General features: G+C 44.0%; 1 protein-coding gene across 2 annotated transcripts in view; it reads left to right on the forward strand.

The window, feature by feature from the left end:
- The window catches only part of CERT1 (ceramide transporter 1), a 1,636,484-nt gene that overhangs the window by 1,483,975 nt on the left and 126,840 nt on the right, over nucleotides 1–25,669 (forward strand). For both annotated transcript variants that reach the window (XM_069627469.1, XM_069627468.1), the window contains one exon: nucleotides 15,142–15,278. In XM_069627469.1, the coding sequence (XP_069483570.1) occupies nucleotides 15,142–15,269 (128 nt within the window). In that variant the 3' untranslated portion in view covers nucleotides 15,270–15,278. The remainder of the gene's footprint in view (nucleotides 1–15,141; nucleotides 15,279–25,669) is intronic.

The following is a 25,669-nucleotide window of genomic DNA, read 5'->3' on the forward strand; positions in this document are numbered from 1 at the left end:
CGTTTGCAAACATTCGCTGCTTTCCCCCTAAAGTAAACAACCAACCAATTAGCTATGCGACATATGCCGACGACATTGTATTATTCGATTGGACTACAACGTCTAATACAAGTGTTGGTTTTGTATCTGCAAACGAATGGTTTGGAAATAAACGCTGGGAAATCAAAGATCATGTCTTTCGGGTCATCACAGAAAAGATTGGCTGAGAATTTCAGTTGGTGCGCATCAGGATAAAAGATTGAGATTGTACAAACTGTTCGATATCTAGGGATACAAATAAACAAATCAATCCGAGAACGAGAGTGGATTTTAGATCTGAAGCATCGTATGACTGCTTTCACCCTTCGGGGAAAACGCCTGCACAATGAATTTGGCAAATTTACCTTGATTCCGGTCATGACCTATCGACAAAAAGTCATCCCTGCCTTGACCTACGGGGCAGAGGCAGGATTAAACATCGATAATCGTTTTTGGGCAGTTCTGGAAGGCCAATTTTGGAGAGGAGTTTTAGCTCTTCCGACTTTTGTGTCCATCGTAGCAATAAGACATGAACTAGGCCTCGATCCATTAGATGGCCTGATTCTATGGAAGTCCATTGTCTTGTTACGAAAAATGAACTTAAACATAGTTGCTCCAGCTTATGAGATCTTAAAAGAAATGGAGGCCACAAATTATTCTGGAATGATACATATATGGGCTATGAAAATCAGAAAGTCACTAGCAGCCATGGACATTGCTTGGGAGACTGTATGTAATACACCACAGATTGCCAAAAGAAAACTGAGATCGTGGTATTGGATAAAATGAAGAACTACGTGAAGCAATGCCATCTTCACTCAACTTAGGCTTGACTTGTAATACTCTAGACAAGATACCCAAATACTTAACAAGATTTCCATCAAGATACCACCGTAATAAATTTTTAAGATTTCGGCTGAATATATATAAAACCAAAGAGATGATGTACCTGAGACATTATAAAGAAATAGATGATAATAAATGTAGGTTCTGTAAAAACGAAGCAGAATCACTCAAACATCTAGTCTCTGAATGTGGCCATGTGGCGACTCAGCGGGCATTTTTCTTTCCTCATTTAACATCAACCTTTAAACAAACTGAACATTTGTGGTGTATGTTGGTAGCCGGAAATAATGTTAAATCAATCTTTGCCTTGGTAGACTTTCTTGATAACATCTTGGAGAAAGCCCTATGTTAAAAACAAATCTCTTACCTGAAAGAGCAGTAGGGGAATGATGAATTTATACGAAAGCTGATAGATGATAAGGAAAGAAGTTGAAGTTATTGTCTTAATTCTTGTAATTAAAGTTGTGTAAATAACTAATTGTTACAAGTAAAATAAAAAATAAAAAAATAAATAAAGTCCCAGTCAATTTCTTGAATTTTTTAAGGTCGCTACGAAAATGTTTCCTTTTGTCCACAAACTCCTTGTTATAGAAATGTATGTTCTGAAAGTCAGGTTTATCGGATTTCCTAGTGATTTCTTCAAAATCACACAATAATGGTGTGTGATTTTACCATGGTTTTATCACTGGCTATAGCTGACTTGAATCCTAAAATAATATCCACCACGTTGTACAATTTAGATCTTCAGTCTACTTTTCCCTTGTTAATTTTCCATATTTCTCACCACTAAGTTCAGTATCGCAAACCTTCCATGTCCTTTTCAGGTTATGATCACTCATCTTCATTGGGATCACTATAAATGAATATATGAGGGGTAATAGGTTTTCCTGATGCAAACAAACAGTCAAGGGTGGCATTATGGTGACCGCTAGACAGGTAAACCTTCTTGGGACATTCCACCCCCCCCCCCCCCTTGTCTGAACATTCAGCATATGAAAGTTCCTGGCCTCCAATTCACGCAACCACAATGCCGCCCTTTCTTGCAAGGAAGTAGCAGTTAATTTTAGAAACATTGCGCGGTTACCCTTTCCATCTAAACATGTAATGTTTAACTCTCTTCATAGAATGATGAGGATCATTCACATCTATTCGAGATTCATCGATCAAATCCACCACAGTCAATAAAAAGTTGTATAAGATATCATTGCAGAGTTCCAATAAATGTTGAATATCACCCCCACTTGTTTCTTTCCCAAAGGTTTCTGCTCAGTTTCTATTAATGTTTCAATACATGGATTGGTATTTTTCACATTAATTACTGTGATCCCATGTCCCTCTTTAATCAATGTAAGGAGACCAGAATATGGTCTTCCCATAACTCCCTAAGGCAGAGAAACCATCACATGGGTTTGACTGCAACCAGGTTTCCTGCAGACACAAAATATCAAGAGACTAGGCCCAAGTTTCCAGCATCCCACTGTCCCATCCATAGGGGCATCTAAAACCTCACCCTAGTTGTTTCTTGAAAGTACCAGTGCCTTTGATATCCATCGCCAATCCTGCTAATGATAAGGGGAGAATCTCCCAGCCTCTCCCGAGCCTTGGATCATGAAAAAGTCACTGTTAATGGTTCAGTAAAAATTATCAGTTTTGAGAGGTTTTCCTCATCGTTATTCTGATCGAATAAAGGATTCATATTTGAGGGTTCATCAACCACTTTTAACCAACATCTGGCTCATTTCCAATCTTCCGTCTACTAGCAATTCCTTTTCCAGTCTTGCCTATTTGATGGGTTCCCAATGAGGTATCTCTCATTTCGAACCCCAGTGGCAGGAATAATGCAGAGGTTTCCATCGAGGTGTTTTTTTATGAGGTTGGTTTTTAAATGTGATCTTACTCAATCCATTCTTGATTCCTTCACAAATTGTACCACTAGAATATCATCAGTCGATAAAACTTAATCTTGGAATGTGGTGTAATAACTGCATAACATTCCTTCTGTTTAGGATTAGCCCATCATTCGAAAATAGACGCTCCAATGGGTTTATAGTCATTCCATCGACAGCCAAAGCATCTAATGCCATACCATCTAAAAAAAAAGCATCTAATGCATTTTTTAAAAAAAAGTTTAATGGGGGGGTGACCCCTAACCCCCCCTTTTTTTTAACCTTTAAAACCCATTTTTATTAAACTAAACCCTTTACCATCTTAAAAAAATGCATTAGATGCAATGGGTTTATAGTCATTCCATCGACAGCCAAAGCATCTAATGCCATACCATCTAAAAAAAAATGCATTAGATGCAATGGGTTTATAGTCATTCCATCGACAGCCAAAGCATCTAATGCCATACCATCTAAAAAAAAGCATCTAATGCATTTTTTAAAAAAAAGTTTAATGGGGGGGTGACCCCTAACCCCCCCTTTTTTTAACCTTTAAAACCCATTTTTATTAAACTAAACCCTTTACCATCTTAAAAAAATGCATTAGATGCTTTTTTTTTTTTTTAGATGCTGTCTTTTGTCTGTTTTTTATGGCTGTCGATGCTTTGGTTGTCGATGCAATGACCGGAGACCGCTCCAATGATCATGTAATTTCCACTTTTTTGTGTTCTCCTTTTTGCCTGTTGGTTTTGATCTTAGTCTAAGTTAACAGGCGGTGGAGTAGGAATAGATACTTGACCTCTACATTTTAAATCTGCTGCCTTGCGTTTCTCTGCCATGGCTTGAAAGGGGGTAACCTTTGCCCCTACACATCTTTGAGGATTATATTGGGGAGAGATGTTCTGCTCACCCCTTTCCACCTGTGCCAGGGTACTAGGATTTCGATCACAAGGATCAACCACTGGAGGAGTACTAATTGTCCTCCAATTTCAACAAATCAGTTGGTCATCTGAATAGGTCGAAAAATTTAGCGATGTATCCATTATTGGTTAGCACCTTTCTTCTCATGGGAATAGTTCAGCAAATTCAGGTTTTCCAATAGATACAAATTCACAATTGTCTGTTCTTTCTGCTGCCCCTTTGTTTGAACAAGACAATTACACTCCAATGGGAGGGGTGTTCGCAAATTGCAAAAGAAGGATCTCGAGGTGTTCGATTGAACTTTCAGTCTGAGAGTTTAGATTTTTTTCTTTTGCTGTTCCTCCTTAGTTGAATCATTTTGTTCCGATTAGTACAAATTGTGAAGTTCTTAATCTTAATGGAAGGACGAGTTTTCTATTGGGCAAACTCAAGAACCTGCATCAGTTGGCAAGTTTTCTTCCAGCATTATTGTACATACTTCAGGCCCCTCCTTTCTCTCCAATTGGCATCCATCCCAAGTTGTCTCCTTCCACAGCCACCCCTTATTTAGCCGCCTTGGGAATAATTAATACATTCCTGACTGTGTCCCTTTGTTTACTCACTTTCCTTAGGTAACTGTGTTCACAATTAACAATTTCTAAATAGAGACCACACCTGGCACGCCCGCATCACTGGCACTATGAATTCCACCTGCTTCTCGGACCTTGGGGTTAATGCCCAAGAACCCTGATTCATAGCTAGATCTCAGCCATTTCAGGGATTCTATCAACAGGTTCTTGTGCATTGTCTCACCTCTAGGGAGATCACATGGGCGTCCTTGCCATTGCAAGGATAACTCAGCCTTGTTATCTAGTCTAGTTTGGACAAACAAAGTGAATGATTCAAGAAAGATCAGTTTAGAGAGAATAATAGCAAGGAGGGTTGCCTGGGCCTTGAAGCAATCATTCATAGCTTCTTATAATTTCAAAAAGGGAGCCAGCAAAATCGTGAGGGCTGACATGATATTATTTTGTAGTTGAAAAGCCGATCCGGAAAAGGAGTCGGTCCGGTGCTCCTCTGTTTGATGTAAAAACAGAATCATTGCTTTCAAACATGCCCATACATTTTTGAATTAGCATGTCTGACAGACTCCAGTCCAGTTTAAATGGGGAAGGCATCCACATAGCTGGTTGTTCGGGCCCTAAAAGAGATGTATTGGCAAAACAGCTATTTCCCCACTCTCTCATGGCCCAAAAAAACAATGGCCCAAAACAAAATCTGATGGGTTGTAGGTTTCTCTCAAAAATGCTTTAATATCCAAATGGTTACCATGTATAGGCGTTTGCAGGGTTGGAAATTAAGACTTCATCAGCTGGAACTAAAACAGCTCAGCTCTTGGGTGTCCGGCATCACCTGTAGGCACGAGCAACCACAGGGGAACCAGGAGCTACTAGGAGTAGCTACTTCTAACGTTTTGTCTATTATACAATACATTGTCTTTAAACATGCATTAGTGTGTCCTAATTCTTCTGTATTAACATTTTAAATACTCAAAGTTAATATCACATATGTATGTTTGTAAGGCACCAGTCGGTCTGAGGAGCCAAAAGTAACTCCTGGTAGCTGTTGGTTTCAAGCTAACCAGGCTCTCCTACGTTAGAAGCAGGGGCTAACCAGCTCACACCAATTTCAAAACCTGATTTGGTTGCTCATGCAGTAAAAGGATGTAGACATGGTGTATCCCGAAGCCCATTCCACAGCTTCCACCAACTAATGCTCCTCCACGCTTTTTGGGTGATGGAACATCAAATGACATGAAATGGGCTGCTTAAAGAGCACTTCTGGCCTCGTAGCCATGTATATACTGTAGGGGAACTTCGAGAAGTTCTCTAGTCCACAAAAAGAAAGGCTAAAAAATCCAAGAGCCAGCAAATGGTTTAGAGGACTTACAAAGTTAGAGGGAACCCCAAAACTGAATGCTGGCCTTGCAGGTGTCTAGTTGTGAATGCTTTCAAATTTTATTGGTAGTGTCCAGTTTGGGATTTATGCCATTCCGGAGATCCTCTAGCATCGCTTTTACAACAGAGGTTTTCTAAAATACCCCTTCCACCCACACCTCCCCCACTCAGGCAATCCATTTGTTCCCCAATACTGCACTTGTTCGTCCTTGGGACTTAAACATTTTCTTTTCAAATGACCCCTTCAGATTGTCAAAGGCAGTAATCTTATAAAGTATGAAAATTGAAGTTCAATAATAGTCTCTGCTGTGAAAGATTGACATGGCTGGACCCTTTTTGGTATGGTGCAAAGGGATTAATAAACTTGTCTGGAAGGGTGCGCAGAGCATTTCCAGCGGTTCAGATTTATTCAAAACCTTCCACCATCACTTATTCCGGTTATAGTTAAAGATTGACAGCCAGCTCTTGGCTATCCAAGCCAGTTACAAAACAATGCCTTTAAGACCCTATAGCACCAGCTTTTTTATTCCATTGGCACACCTCATTAATTATCTTCCCCGGGTAACGATTACAAATTTTCTCTGAATCGAAGAGCTATCCCGGATGTATGGAGCACTCATTGGGCACTTCTGCCTAGGGGGTGGGAGGAGTGTTATGAGCTTGAAGTTCTACAGCACTGGATTGAGAGGCGCGCTGCCCTTCAAAGACAACCATTGCAAGGAAACCAGGAACAGTAATGAGGAACTCTGGTGAGGGGCATTCTGCTGCAAAACTAAAGCCAGTTCAGGGAGTAGCAGTTTACCCCCACCAACAGCATAGGACTCGCAGAGGTGGATGCACAGAGCAGGTTAGCCCCCTCACCTCCAGTTCCATGGTCCAACCTAGGGCAGATATCCAATTGGACAATTAACCAACACTGGCCTGGATTACGTGGCAGCAAGCTAGTCCCTCTTCCACACACTCTGTGCAGCATTCCAGGTGGCAGGCCAGACCACAGGCCATATCTAAAGGTTGGACTTGATTCTGCTTCAGCCTCACAGGGTTTGTTGCACAACCTGCTTCAAGGCCATGCTGATTCACGACCCCATAAGCTTACCATTCTCTCTTGCCACCAGTGTCCGTAGCAGCAGTGAGAGTGTTGTGGTCAAGCAGCCTACATACTTGCTGTGTAGACAGGCAGAAGGATCCCAGAGGTGAGACCTGAAGGGCTCTTGCAAGCAATGTTTATGGTCTCCTCTCCTGCGGTTTGTGAAAGATGATCCAGAATAGTGGTTAATGAATCTGCAGGGAAACTGAGCACACTTACATGTTGGTGCTTGTCATTGAGAATTTCCTTCCTACATCACTCCCATTTTTAAAGACTGTTCAGAGGGCCTCAGATACCCAATGAGGCCTGTCATATTACCTTTCATGGAGGAGTTCTTCTTGGTGGCTAATGCTTTTGCTGTCTGGAATGCCTAAAAAGAATACCTTTACATCATGCAGAGACATCTCAAATGTAGTATGCCTTAACTCTTTGGTGGCCATAAAACATCCTGATCCTCCTGTTTGTTGGTTCTGTGAGCAGTGGCTTCCACCTCTTCCTCCTAAGGTGTCTAGGCTTTTAGCCAATTTACTTTGGAAAGGTTATCTTTCATTTGGCAATCTCATGGATTTGGCATTTGAAATTTCCCACACTTTACCAATTGTCTAGTAATTACTAATTGTCTAGTAATTAGCAGGTTACTGGCTGGTGTGTAAAGGACCTATCTATGATATGTTATCTGCCACTCAAGGGACATAAGTAGACAATATTATTGCGGTATAGAGATTTTCTGGTTCTCTTTTTGCTCTTCCAAGTTTTTGTTCACAAATCTACTTCTGTCCTGGGTGTTTTGTATGAATCCAGATAGTTTTACTGGAGTTCCTTATCTTACCACTCTTAACTAATCATGTTGAAGAAATCTTGTTGATTTTCCCATACAATAGCTTGAATGTATTTTGGCGAGTCGGGAGGATGCAGACACTTTGTGGACATGGTTCACACGTTTTTCAAATATGTTACACCTTCCTTGCACTATCTCTATGGTGGTCCCTGCCCATAGTTCTAACTAAGGTGCTTGTCAGTCGGTTAAAGTCCAAAAGGATAAAGTCTTCTGTCCAAGACTACCTTAACTGACCCTACCACTATGAAAACTAACTTATCTATGGAGAATGACTCCCTTCTCCTGAGGGTGCTTCTAGTACCAATAGGGTAGGATTATTTATCGATATTTAATCCTCTAATAGTCTCTCCTGATTTCTTGGATCAGTCTTTTTAATTCCTCAGATGCGGCTTGGCGTTGTCCCTTCTCCTTCGGGGTCCCTTTTGGGAATCTTTTACTAGCTATAGTTTCCTGGTTGCTGTCTACAGCATATCTTGGGAAGACCGTATTATTCAGATAGTCTTTCTTTCCGGGCCAATTATAACTCTGCTTGCTTTGGCCTACTTGAGTCTTTAATGGCTTCAATTGTATTGTTCCTTTTGAAAACTGGCTACAACTATTCTCATTTTTATATTCTCTTGTACAAAATGTCGAGTGGCTTTTCCCCTTTCCCAGGGTATTGTGGTCCACTGTACTTTTCTCTTAACATCACCTCGCTTGTACCCCACCCGTTTAGATTGATTTGCTTCAAGGGTAACTTTATCCCGTGACTTCAACTGAGACAAGTGGTTTGCAGGATATAATCCTTTATTGGTTCTTCCCGTTATCTTCTATTGTGAAGGCGAATGCCTTCAGGAGCCTTGTTCCTCGGTAGCCTTCTCTCAGGTCTTGGATCGTCATCACCTTTCATTCGTCAGTGTGTTCATCCCTATGGTCTATCTTCTCTCCCATGTCCTGGCCTTCCGATAATGGGTAGGACACACTGCGGTTTTCTATGCATTGTGGTATCAGCGATGGTTGTAGGACCGACTGTCCACCACAGGTCTTCCGTGGTCTCGCCACCACATTCCACCGGGCTGCTGCCCTGCTGGTTTCTCATGATGGGGTCGAACTATGGCTCCGGCTTCTCAGTTTGCAGTATTGGGTGAGTTTCAAACTCGCGGATTCTTGGTTTGTGCTTGCTCTGCCTCCTACAGGGGTTGCGCAGAGTGGGGCCTTACCAGGACTGCGTATGTGACTCGATCTTATCTCCCCGTGGATCGTGAAGTGCACATTATTTAACATACTCGTCCCAGTGTATTGGCTATTTGGCTTTAAAGGAACCTGTTCCTTTTCTGTAAGAAATTGGTATCTATTGAGAAGTTTAAGAGCAGGAAAGCACAACTACCTTTAGTACATCAGAATCTTTGAAAGTTGTCAGGGAACTCTTGTGGTCACCTTTGCCTCTCCTAAGGAAGTTAAAGCACAAAAAAAGATTTGTTTCTCAGTCCGCACAAATGTCTAATTGCAAACATCTGGCCTTGAAACTCCCTTGGATAGCTCTATCATTTTGCATTTTTCCGAATTCACTTTGTAGCAAACTCTTCAGAAAGTCCTTTAGTCACAGATTTCCAAGTATAGAGGACTCTTGAACACCCAACATGCAATTTCCACACAAGAACATTTTATATTCATAGTTTGCATTTGCACACTCCTCATGTTGTGGCGTTCCCTCCCCCCTGCTGTTCCAAGGGCTGGAGCGGGGGGATAACAGCGATTAGCACCCCAGGTTACCGAAGTGGTAACACTGGTTGCAAAAGACGCATCCCGTTCAATGAATGAATGAAAATGCTGATCCAAAATGGGCGCCATGGTCATAGAAGGCGGGGCTCCGTACGGAGCCCCTCTTCTATCAACATGGCAGCTGGAACAGGGAAGCTGCTGCTACAGCAGCGAAAGATGACCGCCACTGCAATCAGGTAAGTGGGTAGGGGGTCTGGTATCTAAAAAAAATACAAATAAAAAAAGAAGATACGGGAGGTGGTGGGGGGGATGGCGGCACAGTGCAGGGATGCAGCCTGTGGTTTCCGTGGAACGCGGGCTGAGATTATAGGTTTCAGCCTGCAATCTGCGGGTCCTGATTGGGTGCTAATACAATTTCAATATCTAGCACTTAATAAAAATGCTCAGTTCATTCTATGCTCTAGAAGCTCTGACTTAAGGGTTTATTAAATAGGCTGGCTTCTTATACACCCCACTTCCCTCACCCATTGGAATGGTTTTAAACTAGTTCCATAAGGCTAAAGGAAGGTGCCCTGGGCGTACCAGTAAGTACAAGCTAGCCACAATATTAACCCTTGGAATGGTACTGCTTATAATGCTCTTCAACCCCATGCCCTTTGTGTTCATTTTGGCAAGCCTACCGGAGAAGTACTGAAGTACCCAGAGGTGGTGGTGCATGCTGGCCCAGAGCCTTTAACTATGCCTATTTGCAAAGCTACCAAGATGCTGGATTTCCTTCTGGGCAAGAGGTTTTCCAGGCTATTTCCAAGAACCAGGCCATTCCAGGAATCTGGAGAAAATTGCAAACCAGGAACTTAAAGTTGTAACTATAGTGAATAAGATAAACCTGGTACACTGTTGTGGACCACAATTGTATTTTCCATTTTATCACATTTGTATTTGTATTTATTTTATTTATATAGCGCACCAGGCCCAGGGGCAACCGGGCGCATCTCTTAGGTACAACATGAGAGCAGACATGGCGGTACTTACGAAGGTTTGCAAGTATAATACAAAATTTACAATCAGTATAAAAATGAACAGACAACGGCAGAATTTACAGACTTGACATACAAAGTAATAACAATAATAAGGCAAGCAAAATGTAAATACAAAGGTATGTCAAAGTACTGGATAAGCAGAGTCCCCGTGTTAGATGTCTTGGGAGGACAGGCAAGCTTTGGTACAGTGTTTGAATCTCAGGAAGGAGGGTTCCGTTCTCAGCTCATTAGGCAGTGAGTTCCATAGTTTGGCTGCCATGGTGGGGAAGCTGGATCCACCTGATCTTTGGAGATTGAATCGTGGAATGACAAGGCAGTTGGCTTGGGCCATTCTGCGGGGTCTAGTGGAACTGTGGAGGGCAAATCTGTTAGCCAGGTAACAAGGAACTTGATTGTGAAGGCATTTATGGGTGAGCGCTAGAGATATCAAGGAGATTCGGTGTGAAATGGAGAGCCAGTGAAGGTTACGTCTGGTGTCAGCTATGTGTTGGCGCCTGGGAATGTTAAGGGCCGCTCTGATCGCATTGTTTTGGACAATTTGTAGCTTGTTTAAGTTACAGCGATTAGTGCCTAAGTAAAGAGCGTTGCAGTAATCCACCTTAGATAGATGGTTCTAGCCAGGGTCATACAATTGGCTGTAGAGAGGAGAGGGCAACAGGCTGTAATAAGCTTACAGGTGTAAGCCGCAGCGGACGAGACTGAATTTGTTTGTCTGGTCAGGGATAGGGTTGAGTCAATGTAAATCCCTAGGGTTTTGGTGTCCTTGGCAGAAGGGATAGTATTCCCATCGATGGTAAAGGACTTGAACGCAGGGTCGAGTTTGGTAAGTTTTTGTGGCGAACCAAGAATGAGGAGCTCTGTTTTTTCATCATTTAGACAGTCCGTGTTGAGCCATCCAAGCTTGGATGACCTGGTAGATGGCATTGATATCGAGGGAGTCAGTAGTGTAGTCACCTGTGATTGGGATTAGTATCTGGGTGTCGTCGGCGTAATTGGTGTAAGTTACACCCAGATAGTCCAGAATATCGAAGAGGGGTTTAGTAAACACGTTATACAACCTAGGTGAGACACAGGACCCTTGAGGCACGCCGCAGGGGACAGGTGCAGGTGCGGCAGCTGCTAGTGGAGAGAACACACGCATTGATCTATTGTCTAAGAAAGAACTAATCCAGGTTGTAGCTTTGTCTGAGAAGTGTGCAGCTGATTTGAGGTGGTGACAAAGAATTTCATGATTGACAAGATCAAAGGCCGCCGAGAGGTCCAGAAGAAGTAATAGTGCCAGTTTGCCATTGTCCTTTAGGTCTTCGATCTGAGTTTTTAAATCGATAAGGGCAGTTTCGGTACCGTGACGTGGCCGAAACCTCGATTGCCTAAGACTCAGAAGTTTGTTTGATTCAAGGTAATGTTGAATTTGTAAATAAGCAGCTCGGTCGAGGATTTTTAGAAGAAATGGGACAGTAGTAATTGGCCTGTAGTTTGTCAGTATGCTGGGGTCCAAGGTAGGTTTTTTCAGAAGAGGGATGACCCATGCATCCTTTAGGTTATTAGGTACAATCCCGGAACTAAAGGAAGAGTTAATAAGCGTAGTGATGAATGGTGCTAGGTCATGAGCAGCTTCCTTAATAGTAGACGCAGGACAAAGGTCGCCTTGACAGTTGGATGGTTTAAGGCTAGCGATGATCTTTTCCACTTCAGAAATGGAAAGTGGAGAGAAGCTAAAGGGAGACAGGGAATCTGGGATGGAATGGTTGAGGGTAGGTATAAGGTTAGGTTGAGGGTTAGATAGTAGGCTAGTTTGTTTGTTGTTAATTTTAGTTTGGAGAGTGGCAATCTTACCTAGGAGAGCCTCTTGGATTTTGGTACACCAAGTGCTATCTTTAGAGCAGGTGTCAGGTGCAGTAACAGGAGTTTCAAGTTCTTTTAGGATTTTGAACAATTCTTTGGTGTTGGATTTGGCATGTTCGATGCGTTTGTTGTATGTGTCTTTTTTTGCCTGGAGTATGGCTTCCTTGTAGTTAAGGGGAGCCAGGAGTAGACGAGATTTGTTGGCTGGAGAGTGGTTGCTTTTCCAGTGAGATTCCGCAATTCGTTTTTCTTTGCGCATTGTTCTGAACTGGGGTGTGAACCAGGAGTTCAGGTGAGCTCGGGGTTTGGATTTTCTCAGTTTGGATGGGGCGATGGTGTCTAATGCTTTTTGCATAGTACGGTTAAAGGTGTCAACCAGAACCGTGGGGTCGGAGCAGGTACGAGCCTGGTCGTTGAGGGCAGGGAGGAGGAGTGGGAGGAGTCTGTTAAACATGATGTCACGTTTATTGCGAGTGGCCATAGCAGGTGAGATGCTAGGAGAGGGGCATACAGGTTTGGACTGGATGTTGAACGTAATTAAGTTGTGGTCAGTCCAGGAGCACGGTTGGTTGGAGGTGATGTTGATCGGGCAATTGTGGGCGGCTAGCCAGTCAAGAGTTCTGCCCTTGTCATGGGTAGGTTGGTTTATGAGCTGTGTAAATCCTGCATTAATAAGCATATTATCGATAGTCATGGCAGCAGTGTCCTTGGGGTTGGAAAGGCCTAGGTTAAAATCCCCCAATATCGCAGCTTGGGAATTGGTTTTGGTGTTGCGAGTGATGATGTTAGAGAGGTCTTCAGCGAAGGTAGATAACGGGCCAGGTGGCCGGTAAAGAAGATGGAAAGTGATAGAGTGGTTAGGGGTAACGGCTAGTTTAGCTGTCAGTGCAACCAGAGAGGAAAAGTGGTGCGCAGAAGAGAGGTGGAAGTTTAGAGCATTTTTATGGATGATGGCAATGCCACCACCTTTGGACTGGTTAGAGTTACGGTCATGTCTTATAATGTTGTAACCAGGTGGGATGGCAAGGGAGAGTAGTGGGCCTGAGGCTGTGTGGAGCCAAGTTTCGGTAATTGATATGAAGTCGAGGTCGAGGATGAGGTCAGCCACTTCTAGGGCGTGAGCCGTGAGTGATCTGGCGTTGATTAACGCGCCCTTGATATTACTCATGTTCGGGATGTTGGTGATGGGTTGAGAGGGGTTTGGCGTGGGTGTGGGTGGTCTGGAAGACGGTGCCTGTTTGTTAAGGTGCGCCAGATGATGGAGGCGTGAGTGAGTCGTGAGCCAAGTCTGGCATTTCTCAAGGTGGTAGAGCATGGTAGGTTTGGTAGAGGTCTAGATGCAAAATGTTGGATCCATAAGGCTGGGTTGTTGAGGTAGGGTTTAGTGTGGTGCGCGAGGGAAGACATGGTTATGGTGTGGTGCGGATGTGGGTAGTAGAGAGGGGCAGTGGTGTGGTTGAATAAGGTCCCCCAAGAGTACCGTATGAGGAGAAGAAAGGTGGGCAGTAATCTTGTGAGTAAGATATTGGAGGTGTACTGGGGCAAGTCTGTGGCTGTTAGGCAGCTAGTAAGGGGCATGTTGGCCTAGTACAATCTAAGAGCAAGTGGTCAGATAGTAACTCTCTGGGCTAATAGCGGCCGTAAGGGCAATACACTTGCGGTAGTCAGTTAGCGACCATAAGGCACAACACAATTAGAGTGAGTGGTCTGTTAACGACCATAAGGCACAACACAATTGGAGTGGTCTGGTAGTGACCCAAAGGCAAAATACAATCAGCGTGGTCTATTAAGGACCATAAGGCACAATATGGTAGGAGTGGACAATAGGCGATCATAAGGCACAACACATTTAGAGTGGTCTGTTAGCGACTCTAAGGCACAACACAATTAGAGTGAGTGGTCTGTTAACGACCATAAGGCACAATACAATTGGAGTGGTCTGGTAGTGACCCAAGGCAAAATACAATCAGCGTAGACTGTTAAAGATCATAAGGCACAGCACAATTGGAGTGGTCTGGTAGTGACCCAGGGGCATAACACAGACAATATGGTCTATTACTGACCGTAAGTCTCAGTACAAATTGGAGTGGTCTGCTAGCGGGCAGAAGGGCTGTTACGACCATGATGCACCAGGTGATAGGTAATGAAGTGTGATGCTTCCGTGCAACACAAGCTTAGGATGGCAGGCTGAATGATGCACACCGCACATTCGCCGTCGGATGCAGGTAGCAATTCGATGGGGCACTGGGACAGCTATGTTGCAGGTCGCAATAGGTACAGGGGTGGAAGTTTCAACAGGAGCAATGGGGCAGCGGAGCACCATGAGTCGAGGTTCACATGTGGGTAATAGCAGTATATGAACCGGGGTGTGCATATGAAGTACGACTGCTAAATACTGTAAAAAAATAACATTATGCTTTGCAAAGTAGTTCCATGGTTCGCAAGGCGGAATATCTGCCTGGGGTGGAGTATGAAGCAGGATAAGTCACAAGAGAGTCTGGTAGGGGTACCACAGGGCGCTAATGGTAGTAGGAGATAACAGGCGCGCTGTTCACAATGTTTAGATGGGGGGGTTGGAGGTAAGCATACACTTACTTACATGGTGTAAGGCAGGCCGGGTAGCATGTCTGCCCGACGGTCCGGACGGCTCAGGACAGGCTGGGACAGGCGACGGCCTTACTTTTCGCGGGCCTTCCTGTGCGAGGGCCGGCTCACGCCTCCGGTGCGTGGTTGGCTGCTTTGAGAGCAGCTGTGCCCAATCAGGGCACAGTAGTGAGGTCATTTTACATAAATATCCAGTTATGCCCACAATTCTCCAGTTAATTCCACAATGTTTGGTATGTTTCAATCAAAAATTAAGCTTTGACAGTAGTTTACAAAAATTACTCTTTCGACCAATACCTACAGTTAAAGTTTTGCACATTAATGTGAATGCAAAGATAGGCCTGCAGACATTTTGATATTAAAAATAAATGTGTGATTGAATTGATTGTGAAGCTTTTCATATTTTCTTTCCTTTGTTTAGTAAACCCTGGAGGTTGGGCACCTGCATCTGTACTAAGGGCTGTTGCAAAACGAGAGTATCCAAAATTTCTCAAGCGGTTTACCTCTTATGTCCAAGAGAAAACAGCAGGCAATACTATTCTCTTCTAGAGTGATCAGGTATGGTATGAGGATCCGTCTAGTCTTTGCTCACAAGTTTGATCTCTTTATGTGAATGACAATAGTTATTAATGTGATCTGTCAGTGTTGCATATGCTAAATATCAGATGAGGATATTGAGGATGGTTTAAAGGGTCCTGAAATGGACAAGAGCAACAATTCTTTCAGTTAGTCAGAATTGAAGCAAGCTTGGAGGTAGATGTTTTGTTTGTAGCCTAAAATGAGATTAGTGAACAGCATATTTAAAGAAAACCTGATGGGGTGAATGCACAGATGCGGTTGGTGGGTGGCCTAGCATGCAAGGGCCTGGGACAAGTAGACCATTTATTGCATAAAATGCAGAGTCCTTTAAAATTGAATAGTATTAGGCCCCCTTGTCTTGCGTCTATCCTAGATTGGTTGTGATTGCCGTGTTGGCAAGGTCAAACACATCGGTCCAATATTTCTAGTCCTTTCTTCAGGCTTTAACCCCATCAACCATCCAAAGCTCGCCCTCCAACTTCATCAGATGGTTTCTGCAACCTAGTTCTGTACTTGTGCTAGTGGTCCTCTATCTCCAGGTTGATCCAAATAGTGTACTTGTCACATTCCGACCTCCAATACCTACCTGATGCTTATGGCTTACACAGGAGCCTCATTTTCAAAATCTACTCCAGCCACATTTATCCACTCCTTTTGACTAACTTGCTACATATGTGCAACCAAACATCAAACAATACAAATCCACTTTCATCCCTTCTCAAACCTAGGAAATAAATTACTGAATGATTCAAAATCCCCCCCCTTCCCAACCTGGTTAATATCTGAAATCCTATTTCGTGGCAGTACCAAACCTTTTTTGCAACCTGCAGGATAATCCTCCGGAACCAGCCAATAAAGTTCAGAACCTGAATCTCCTCATGGGCTCCTACCTCTGGCACCTCTTGCATCAATGCATTGACCAAATTCTCCTCCCACATAACCCCAAGACTTAACGGCTAGTTCTTAGCCTTTGTGCAAACAATTCCTACAGTGATGGCATTAGCACTTTTACTGTGTACTATGCGTGCATCCATTGAGGGCTCCTGCTTGCTAACTGGCCCAACTCCATGATGGTCTTAATTTAACTGCAATGCTGATGGCACACCTGACTGGAAGTGCCCATTTCACCTGTTCTGTAAGTTTGCTGCTCATCCACCTATAAAGCAGTGTGCCTTAATGATAGCACATTGTTGGCAACTCATACAATAGTATGGATTTGAGAAAAATAGCGGTCATCTTTGAGCTGGTTGTTTAGCCGGTTGGATCTTTCGTCCCGGCAGGGTTATTTCTTTCTAAATCTCTGCTTTGAGTTTGCAAATTGTGGCTGTGTATGGAGTTCTAGCTTGTATGTTAATTACTTCAACATATTTGCCTAGAAACATGTTCTTTAAGAATAGAGACTTGAAGAGAGTGTATAGCATTTCTTGAAATTAGGCAAGCCTTGAAGGATGTGGATGAGTTAGAGTAGCATTGTTATCAGGTACTTGGGCATGGAGAATGCAGAATCTGTTGTCCAATCCTTGGAAGTGGGTGATACAGGTATTGAGCTTTAGTGGACTCCACATGTATCTCCATATTTCTGGACAGCTCAATTGGATTGAATCTGGTCACACACATTGAATTGTAAGTGATTAACTCTGGGATCAATATGTTCCATGTAAGTAAAATTTGCAAAGTTGTGTCTTTAGACTAAAATAGTCTATTCCTCACACACATACAGCACACCTTGCGTGATATTCATGGTGTATGGTTTTTCCAGCATTGGGTCGCCACTTGTGTATGAACTACAAGTACATTGATTGTTGAGCTATTGAATTTCCCGTGTAAGAGCACTACACATAAAGAGGGTTAATAGAACCATGGTGGAATCTTACAGCCGTGAACACACGACCACTGGATTCCGAGGTGGGTGCCATGTGTTTTATGTCCTCGCCCTGTGCAGCCATGGAACACTTATAGCAACACCAGGAGTGGGGTCAGAGCGGAGCACTGTGCACCAATCGGCAAACTCGCCTAATGAGCCCATGCAGGTGCCCCAGGTTAAACTATCAACCCCATTAAATTTCACCCTAGAGTATAAAAAGGTACAGTCTTTAAGGAAGGGGTGAGAATTAGGTGACATTCATGTGTACTATGGCGCAGAGTAAAGGTGATCAGCAAGTTGGAGGAAGGAGATGATCAGGGAAAGGGAGGTAGGTTAGGAGTGAAAGATCAGGCGGAAGGAGGAAGTAGAGTAACTGAGGTGAGGAGAGAAAAGTGAAGGAGAGCAGACAGTTTGTGGATGGAGAAGGCATGGAGAGGAAGCCATATTAGGACAGAAGATTAAAGGACCGAGACTGGAACAGGAGGCAGAATGAGGAAGGTAAGCAGGAGAGGAGAAAAGTAAAAGCCATCATTAGGGTTAGGAGAAAAGTGAAGGTAGTGGGAAATATAAGGTTCCTAGAAGCAACACTGAATTGGCCAAGGCAGATGGGGCAGTAGCTAGCATAGGAAACAAGATGGAAGGTGGTTCCAGTGGGTCCTGTGTTTAATTATTCAGATACCATGGTGGTCTAGGGGCCAACGGTTGTCACAGCCCAAGCATACAGCCTGTTGAGAACTAGTAGATCAGAGAGGGGCTATCCTGAACCAACAATCCATATCTGGTGGAACTGGCAAATGCACCAATGAAACGGAAGGATACTTGCAGGCCCAGAGAAGGTGGGCATAATGTTGATTGCATGAAAATGCAACGTAGACATTCAGGATAGAAATCAATGGTCATCTACAACTGGCAACAACCAATTCACATCAATGAAAAAGTATTAGGAGCAGTAAGCCCTAAGGAACTGTGAGTGACTGTTGGTGGGCTAAACCAGAGCCTAACAACCTGTCCTTGACCTGTTGGTAAACTTTGACCTTCATCACAGGGAGACGATTCTGGCTAACTGGCTCTGGGACTTGTGAAAATTCTCCACACCCAATTTCTCATGTCCTTCACTTTGTTTTATGGAGACACCCTACCTTGTTTATACATTTTTAGTCCTGGCTTCAGCCCATTGAATCGTTTTCTATTAACCCTGAACTTCCCTAAGTCCAGAGGTGTAGCTAGGATCGCCTAACAAGTGGCGCCTGAAGCTAATGCAGTTGGGCTCACCGCAGTGACATTAACATCTGTAAATGCCCACACAGCTTTTAGATTTGGGTGGGCCTTGCCCCCTCAGGCCCTACCCAGTCTATGCCTCTGCCCAAGTCCTCTGTTGATTCTTCTCACTGGCACATGCTCTCATGAGTTGTTCAGATTAAAACCTGCAAGTTTCTTTGGCACTTAAAACTGAGTCTATGAAGAGCTCTAGCTATATTTAGGATGCACAATGCAGTGCTTGTATGCTTGTTTTCCTGGAAATCCACACCTTTACATAAATGTCAACTCCTTAAAGTAGTACAGCTGGACATGGAAGGAAAGCAGCTTTATTCAAGAGGTGAAAGAAGTTGAGGGTTTTAAAAGCCATGGGCGTGACCTGGTTCAAATATCCACTAAAATGCCCTAATTTCAGCCACCAACAGGAATGCAGTGAAAGGCTAAAAAATGGTAAAATATTAAATATATGAAAAAGAAACAAAGGGCAAGCATTCATTCTACATTCACAGTGGGACCTGTACATGGAATGTGATTGACAAGGGGAAGGAGCCAGGCTGTACTTTCCTTGACTATCAGTGATGATTCTTGGTCTGGCCATGTTCATAAAAGAAAGACTTCTGTTATTTGTTCAAAATTCTGTCTCTTTGAGCACAGAACACATTACAGGATGGGGATGAACAATTTGCGCACTAAATGAATATCTCTACAAGCTAAAGCTGGCGACTCATCCCTCCCACACAGTAAAAAAAAAAATGGTGAGCAATTCTGTATGTTTGCTAATTTGACTCTTGTGTAGCCCAGCTGTCTATTTAAATTACCCTGTTCAAAGGAAATGCAGCTGACTGCAATATTTGCTTTCCTTAGGCTTTAGTTCTAGTGGCCTAGTGACTGTCTAAAGCTTAAAATAAATTGTAGGTTAGTAGACTATCTCTTGGAAGAGAAGTTCTTACTTTTTTAAATTTATTTTATTTGTATTTAATCCACAAGGATTTTTTAAACTAAAAGTAGAAATAGGGCATAGCAGTCGTGCTTAAGAAATTTAACTGTTTTCCTGAGAGTCAAAGAAGAAAAGTCTTAAATAAGTGCAGTTGAACCAGCACTTGGTTTTTAAGGGAGAAGCATCACCTTGGTGATGTATTGCATGATATTTACTGTTGCCAACAGCCAGGTTGGTTTATCCCCTCCTATCAATTTGTGCCAACAGTTTTCCTCGTCCTGAAGGGTGAAGTTGGAAAAGATGTTTTCTAGGTATAGCAGGCGGATGTCCTTTGTCGCAGGGTAGGTCAGGAGGAGGTGTCGATTGGTTTCCTTTTTTGTAGTAGATTTGCAAAGTCGACAACAGTTTTCCGAAGATAAACCTCTGATTAACAGAACCTCGTTTGTTTCCAGGAGGTTCAGGCGGATTTTCAGAAAGAAATTACGCGCTGCTCTACTTGGGAATAATCTGAGGTAGGTTTGTAAGACGTCTAGTTTCTTGAAGAACGGGGGAAGATGGATGGTCAATTTGTTTTTGCTTGCTGTTTCTATGGTCTTTTTCCAGTCAAGTTCCCGGATCTTTTTAGTGACTTTGACTGGGTTGCTTACAACTTCATCTTCATTGCTTTCCACTGAGTGTAGAAGAGCCATGTTCTTGGCTTCCCATTTGGTCAACATTTTTTAGGATCCGAGGCGAATTTCTTGGTTTATCAAACGGTAGACATATGGAGCGTCTTTCATGATGCATTTTCTGTATAACATAATGCTGTTCAAGTCAACCATTGTTTCCAAAGATGAAAGGCTGAGCTCACGTCTGATAAGTACGACAGAAGGTGATTTTGCTAGGCCAAACATGGTTCTCCAGAAGATTGCTTCTAATTTGGACCATAACTCTTTAGGGTGATTAGACATTGCTTCTGAGCCGTATGTTAAGGATGGTATCCCCTTCATCTTGTAGAAGTCTCTGATCGGAATCGAGGAATAACGTCTGTATTTGATATCTATGACTTTCCCTTGAGCAGCCAATTTTTTTGTTTTCTCATACAGAGTATCCTGCATAGCTTTTTCTTTTGCCGAGTTGTCTAGTGTGACTCCTAGGTATTTGAAGTTTGAAACTTTTTCGACAATAGCTGAACCTAGGCGAAGAGATCTTTTCATTCTTCTTAGTTGATTTTTCGATAATCATCATTTTCGTTTTCTCTTCGTCTATTTCCAGGTTATTTTCCAACATGTATTGTTGTAAGTTATTGAGTTGGCGTTGGAGGCCTATTGGTGTGTAGTCCAGGAGGATCAGGTCGTCGGCGTATAGTAGTCGACTGATCTGATCTCCTCCAAGTTTTGGTGGGAAAGATCAAATTGCTTTTTCGGATTCCTGGAAGTCACCTAGATGTGTCCAGAACAGGGCTGGGGCCATGGGGCAGCCCTGTTTAACTCCTCTAGCTGTGTTGATCTTGTCAGAGAGGGTCCCTTGCTGGTTAAGTCGGACTCGCATGGACGTATTGGTGTATAGGTGTTAGGCATAAACCTGTGCAGGTCCCTTAGGGACCACTGCAAAAGATTTAAGACTACAGGTGTTTGGCAGTAAACCCACCTGGTAGCAGTCTGTACCACACAGATTCATTTGGTAGCTGTGGCTGAGCAGTCAGACTTCCCTCAAGAAGAGTTAGGCAGTATATAGAGTATACACAATAGGTACAGAGATACAGTAGCACAAGCAAACACTGACCAGAGCTTTGGTGTAAAAGTATATAATTATTTATTTAAAGACACACTTGTAAATTACACTAGCACAAATAGGTAAGTAAATTCAGCACACAGTCACTATTATATGTATACAACCCTAATTACTTATTAGACAAGTCTTAATGAGAAACACCACTTATTTTCAGACAGAGGTGAGTGCTTAACATAAGATGGCACTCTAATAAGTTATTAAAAAGGGAGGGGAAAAAGGCAGAGTTATGGAAGCACACACATTTCAATACTTTTCAAAGAACCACAGTAAGGCAGGATAGGCAGAGTTCTACTGGAGAGCAAGGAAGTCAATTGCAAGGCCCACTCTTGGAGAGAGAAAGCAGAAGGGGTCCAGGTTCACACAGTGGGGGTATGCCCAAAGTCTTGTAGATAGTTCGCACACAAAGAATGAAATTAAAGTCAGGAAAAGTTAGCTAGGTTGTCCCAGTCCATCCCAGGTTAGAAAGTCGAGGCTTTACTGTCACCCCGAACGATCTGTCGCAAGGGAAGCCAGGCGGGACACAGTACCTTAAATGGGAAGGACGCTCCAGCGGGGGCAGTTGTTCCTGGCAGCGGGTGCAAGTCGTCCAAAGGAAGAGGAGGTCTCGACGTGGAGGAAAGATGGAGGCCGTTGCACTGCCAGGGAAGAAACCAGCCGCAGAGTTTCTTCGGTTAAAAGGTACTACCCTTCTTTTTGCGGTAGTGGTAAACCGTGGTATTCCGGTTGCCAGGGTGCTTGGCACGGGCAAGGCGGCCACGAGATGCTCCAGGAAGGCGAAAAGAAGGCAAAACTGGTTATCCCCACCAGTCAAAGGAAGAAGACTCTCCGGACTGGAGATCTCCTCTGTCGTCGGGAAAAGTGGTGAGACGGTTCAGCAGGGCTCCATGGGTGGTGTCGTCGTAGCAGGTTGGCTCAGCTTCTCCCTCCTCGGATTCTTAGGTCCTGTGGCGACTTCTGAAGTTCCAGTCCCCAAAGCCCTGCTTTTATGCAGAAAACCCCCATTCACTCAGCCTAGCTGTCACTCAAACATGCTAAGTGGTGAGCCGGCCGGCTCACCACTTGGGCCAGTCACACAAGAGTGCAACTTGAGTTGCCACGGCAACTCAGTCCAGGGTGCCTAAACCCCCCCCTCCCACACATCCTGCTAACCCAGACAGAGTGGCACCACTTTGGAGGGCTTCTGTGGAGAAGCCCACCAAAAAGTGGAACAAAGGGCTCGACTTGGGTTGGAGTCACAGAAGAGAACACAAACGCCATTTTAGAATCGAGTTCTGGTAAAAAATACCAACCAGTGAATTAATATTAAATAAATAAACCGGCGGTATGTTCGAGGCTATAGGAATTAAATAATTAAAGTTGGTAGCCTCGAACAATGGGAAAATCCCATAGAGATATATTTGCGGTCGAATATAAAAAGTAGTATCCACTGCCACCAGCCAAAACTCGATCAGGGGGGACGGAGACGTGCCCCCTCGAACAACAGACTCCGGGGCAATCGAATTGCCCCGACCAGTACGTCCACAATATGATGGTTTGTACTGGTTTCTGTTCATAATTTGGGACTAGTAAAGCCAATGGTGACTTTACATGCCCTGGGAGACAGTAGTCAGTCCCAGGGTATGGAGTCTATGTTTGGGGTTGCTACGACACCCCTGGGTTACGGCACGGAGGGTGCTGTGTAACCCACATCAAAACACATGAAACCCTATGGAGTAAAAGACCCCATAGCCCATAAAACACATGGAAAGACAAAGGAACACCTCAAATCATGTCTGGGGGATAGCGGAGCTCCGGGCACGGACAGACCAGCGTGGAGTTGGGCAGGGGCCATACAGTAAGCCGGGGTGTCCTTGTGGGTCTCACTCAGGGTAAGTCTTTGTTTCGGGGGGAGTTGCGGTGGCTTTGCGATTTGAATTCACGTGGAGTTTGAGCTTTTCAGTTTTTGAAGACTTCTATAGGAGGTGTTGGCGTGACACTTTCTGTATGTATTTGATTCTCAGTTCTTGAGAGATCAGGTTGTAACTGAATGTCTGGTGTATTAATATGAATACTGGTTGATATACTGGTAGAAGGTTCTGTTAGGGGCTCCATACGGGAGTGCAAACTCCTCAGGCGGCGTCCTGTGTCGTCCTCTGAAGCTGGGGAAGGAGTCGGCAGGGCGGCCGTCTTTGCCGTCTTGCCTGGTATGACTGCAAGACTGCCACTCACCGCCACTCCACGTCCGATCCGCGGAGATAGTGAGATTTTAAGGAGGTAGGTAGCAGGAAACACGCCTCTTAGGTAGTGTAGACACAGACAAAAGACTGGAAGAGCAGGGACAGACTGCAATACTTCCACTCACCGCCACTCTTACTTTATATAGAGTACTCATGTTTCTAGGTCAAGTGGTTCCCTACCAGAATACTTTAAACTATTCCTGGCGAGCAGTCTAAGGACTATTTATTTAGATTAAACCTAGTGCCTTCACTAGAGATTCTAGGTCCAGGGATGGGATTATACAGCCATTGAAGGACATGTAGGCTTTGTAAAACTGAGACATTTTGATGACTATTTGCCCAGCTCTAAAACTTTGCATTTTTCATAGAGAAAATCTACACTCCTACAAATTATGCTTCAGTCTCTTCGGTTGAGACTCCTGAACGGAGAACAAGTTTCAACGATTTTAACCCACACTTGTTTCTTCACATGTTTGTATGGAATTTTGGCTTCCTCCTTCAATCTTGGAATGGAGAGCTGCTTTACTATGTGTTTGTTTAGAAGTATTAAGACATATTGAGGCAAATACTTCTAAAATGTGTACAAGAGATTTGTTCTATTGTAATTGTTGTAAAAGGTTTACTTCAAACCATAACACAATAAATAAAAGTAATGTGGTGTTAAGCCCCCGTTGTAAGGGCTGGAACGGGGAGTAACAGCACGGTAGCCCAAGTTAAAGGCCCGAGTGAAACGCGTGCCATTAACGAGGGCTCCGGGCCATTTCCCCCCACACCAAGTTACAGCTCTTGGAACTGGGCTGAAGGCCATTAGCACCCCGGGCTACCAAAGCGGTATCCTGGGATGCTAAAAAAAAGTATTTTCATTCATTGAATAAGACGCCTTGCGCTTCCTCGTTCACTGACTGAAAATACTGTCTTAAGATGGCCACCATGGTAAGGGAAGGCTGGGCTCCATACAGAGCTCCCCCTTCCCTTTCCATAATGGCCGTCGGGAGTAGAGCGGAAGGTGCGGCTAACACTGCAAGTGCTGCCACAGCCGAAAAAAGTAAGTGGGGGTGAGAGAAAAAAAATAAAGGGACAGAGGTTGGGGGGTTTAAAGGCTGGAGGGGGGTGTCTGTACTTCTGCTCTCTGTATGGTAGAGGAGAGGCACAGAGGAACCTAGCCAAGATTCTCTATTGTTGGTAGCAATGGACAAGCAATCTGGGCCTAGCTTCTCAGGAGGTGATGCAGGCTGGTTCTGAAGTACAGTGTAGTCCCCAAGTACCCACAAAGGGAATGTCCACACACTGTGTTAGTTAAAACACAGTCTTTATATAATTAAGGTTCAAGGTTATATACATAATCACAATAACTCACTTTGTGCTCAGTAAATCTACAGTGGCAAATATATACAGTTCTAAGTGGTACCACAATTATTAGATTTCATTAAAGTGCATCAACTGTACTCTGGTTAAATGTTGCACAAATCACTTAATAAAGGTAACCAACAATAGATATAGGAGGAAAGCAGTTGATTAGAACAATTGGCAGAATACTGGCCCTGCTACCTAGACACAGTTCTGTGTGGAGATCCCCCCGCCCCCAACTTGGCAACCTGTAAAGGAAAGATATATCTCAAGCCCAGTCCATATATTGTTCTATAAGTCTTATTTCCTTCTACAATGTTTCTACCACCCCAATGTACCTGGAATAGCAGAGTTCGACGTTGGATCATCGACGGATCCTTCTTGAGCGGCTTCCTTTAAAGCAAGAGCCACGGATCGTCAGGATCTCTCGAAGAAAGTGAACTTGGCGACAGCTTCGGTCCCAGCAGTGCTCGTCGGCGACAGAGCAAAGACTTCCTGCAAGAAAGAGGCGTTCGGGCACCTCAACGTCGATAGTTCAGGACCACAAAGAGTTTGTGAAGAACTGTGGCCCAGCAAGGGCATCTAGGAGTCTGCCGTCTCTACGGTCTTTAGGAGGCAAGAAACCCACCAGCGCATGCTCCTTGGCGCGTACACGGCCTGGCGTTCTCCGGCGGGATAAGGCAGGCGGTGGTGCAGACGAGCACGTCTGTGAATAAGTCTTAGGCAAAGGAGCGTGCAGCTTCGGTCGTCGATGGTACATCATCAAGCTGTCCCCTCTTCTGGGCAACACAGCTTCGCTGGGCCTCCAGTGGTTATAGCAAACCTGCGAACCCTGGTCGACGACGGTGGACGGAATGTCCAGTGCTTATCTTCGTTCTCCTCGGTGGTCCCTGTCGCCGGTCGGCAGCCTTTCGAGGGTCTGACTTCCAGGGAGCTTCGGCGAAGGTTAGAGGTGCTCGAAGGTCCCTCGGAACAC

This window comes from Ambystoma mexicanum, chromosome 6p, assembly GCF_040938575.1.
Source record: "Ambystoma mexicanum isolate Mex_15411 chromosome 6p, UKY_AmexF1_1, whole genome shotgun sequence".
Classification (NCBI taxonomy): domain Eukaryota; kingdom Metazoa; phylum Chordata; class Amphibia; order Caudata; family Ambystomatidae; genus Ambystoma; species Ambystoma mexicanum.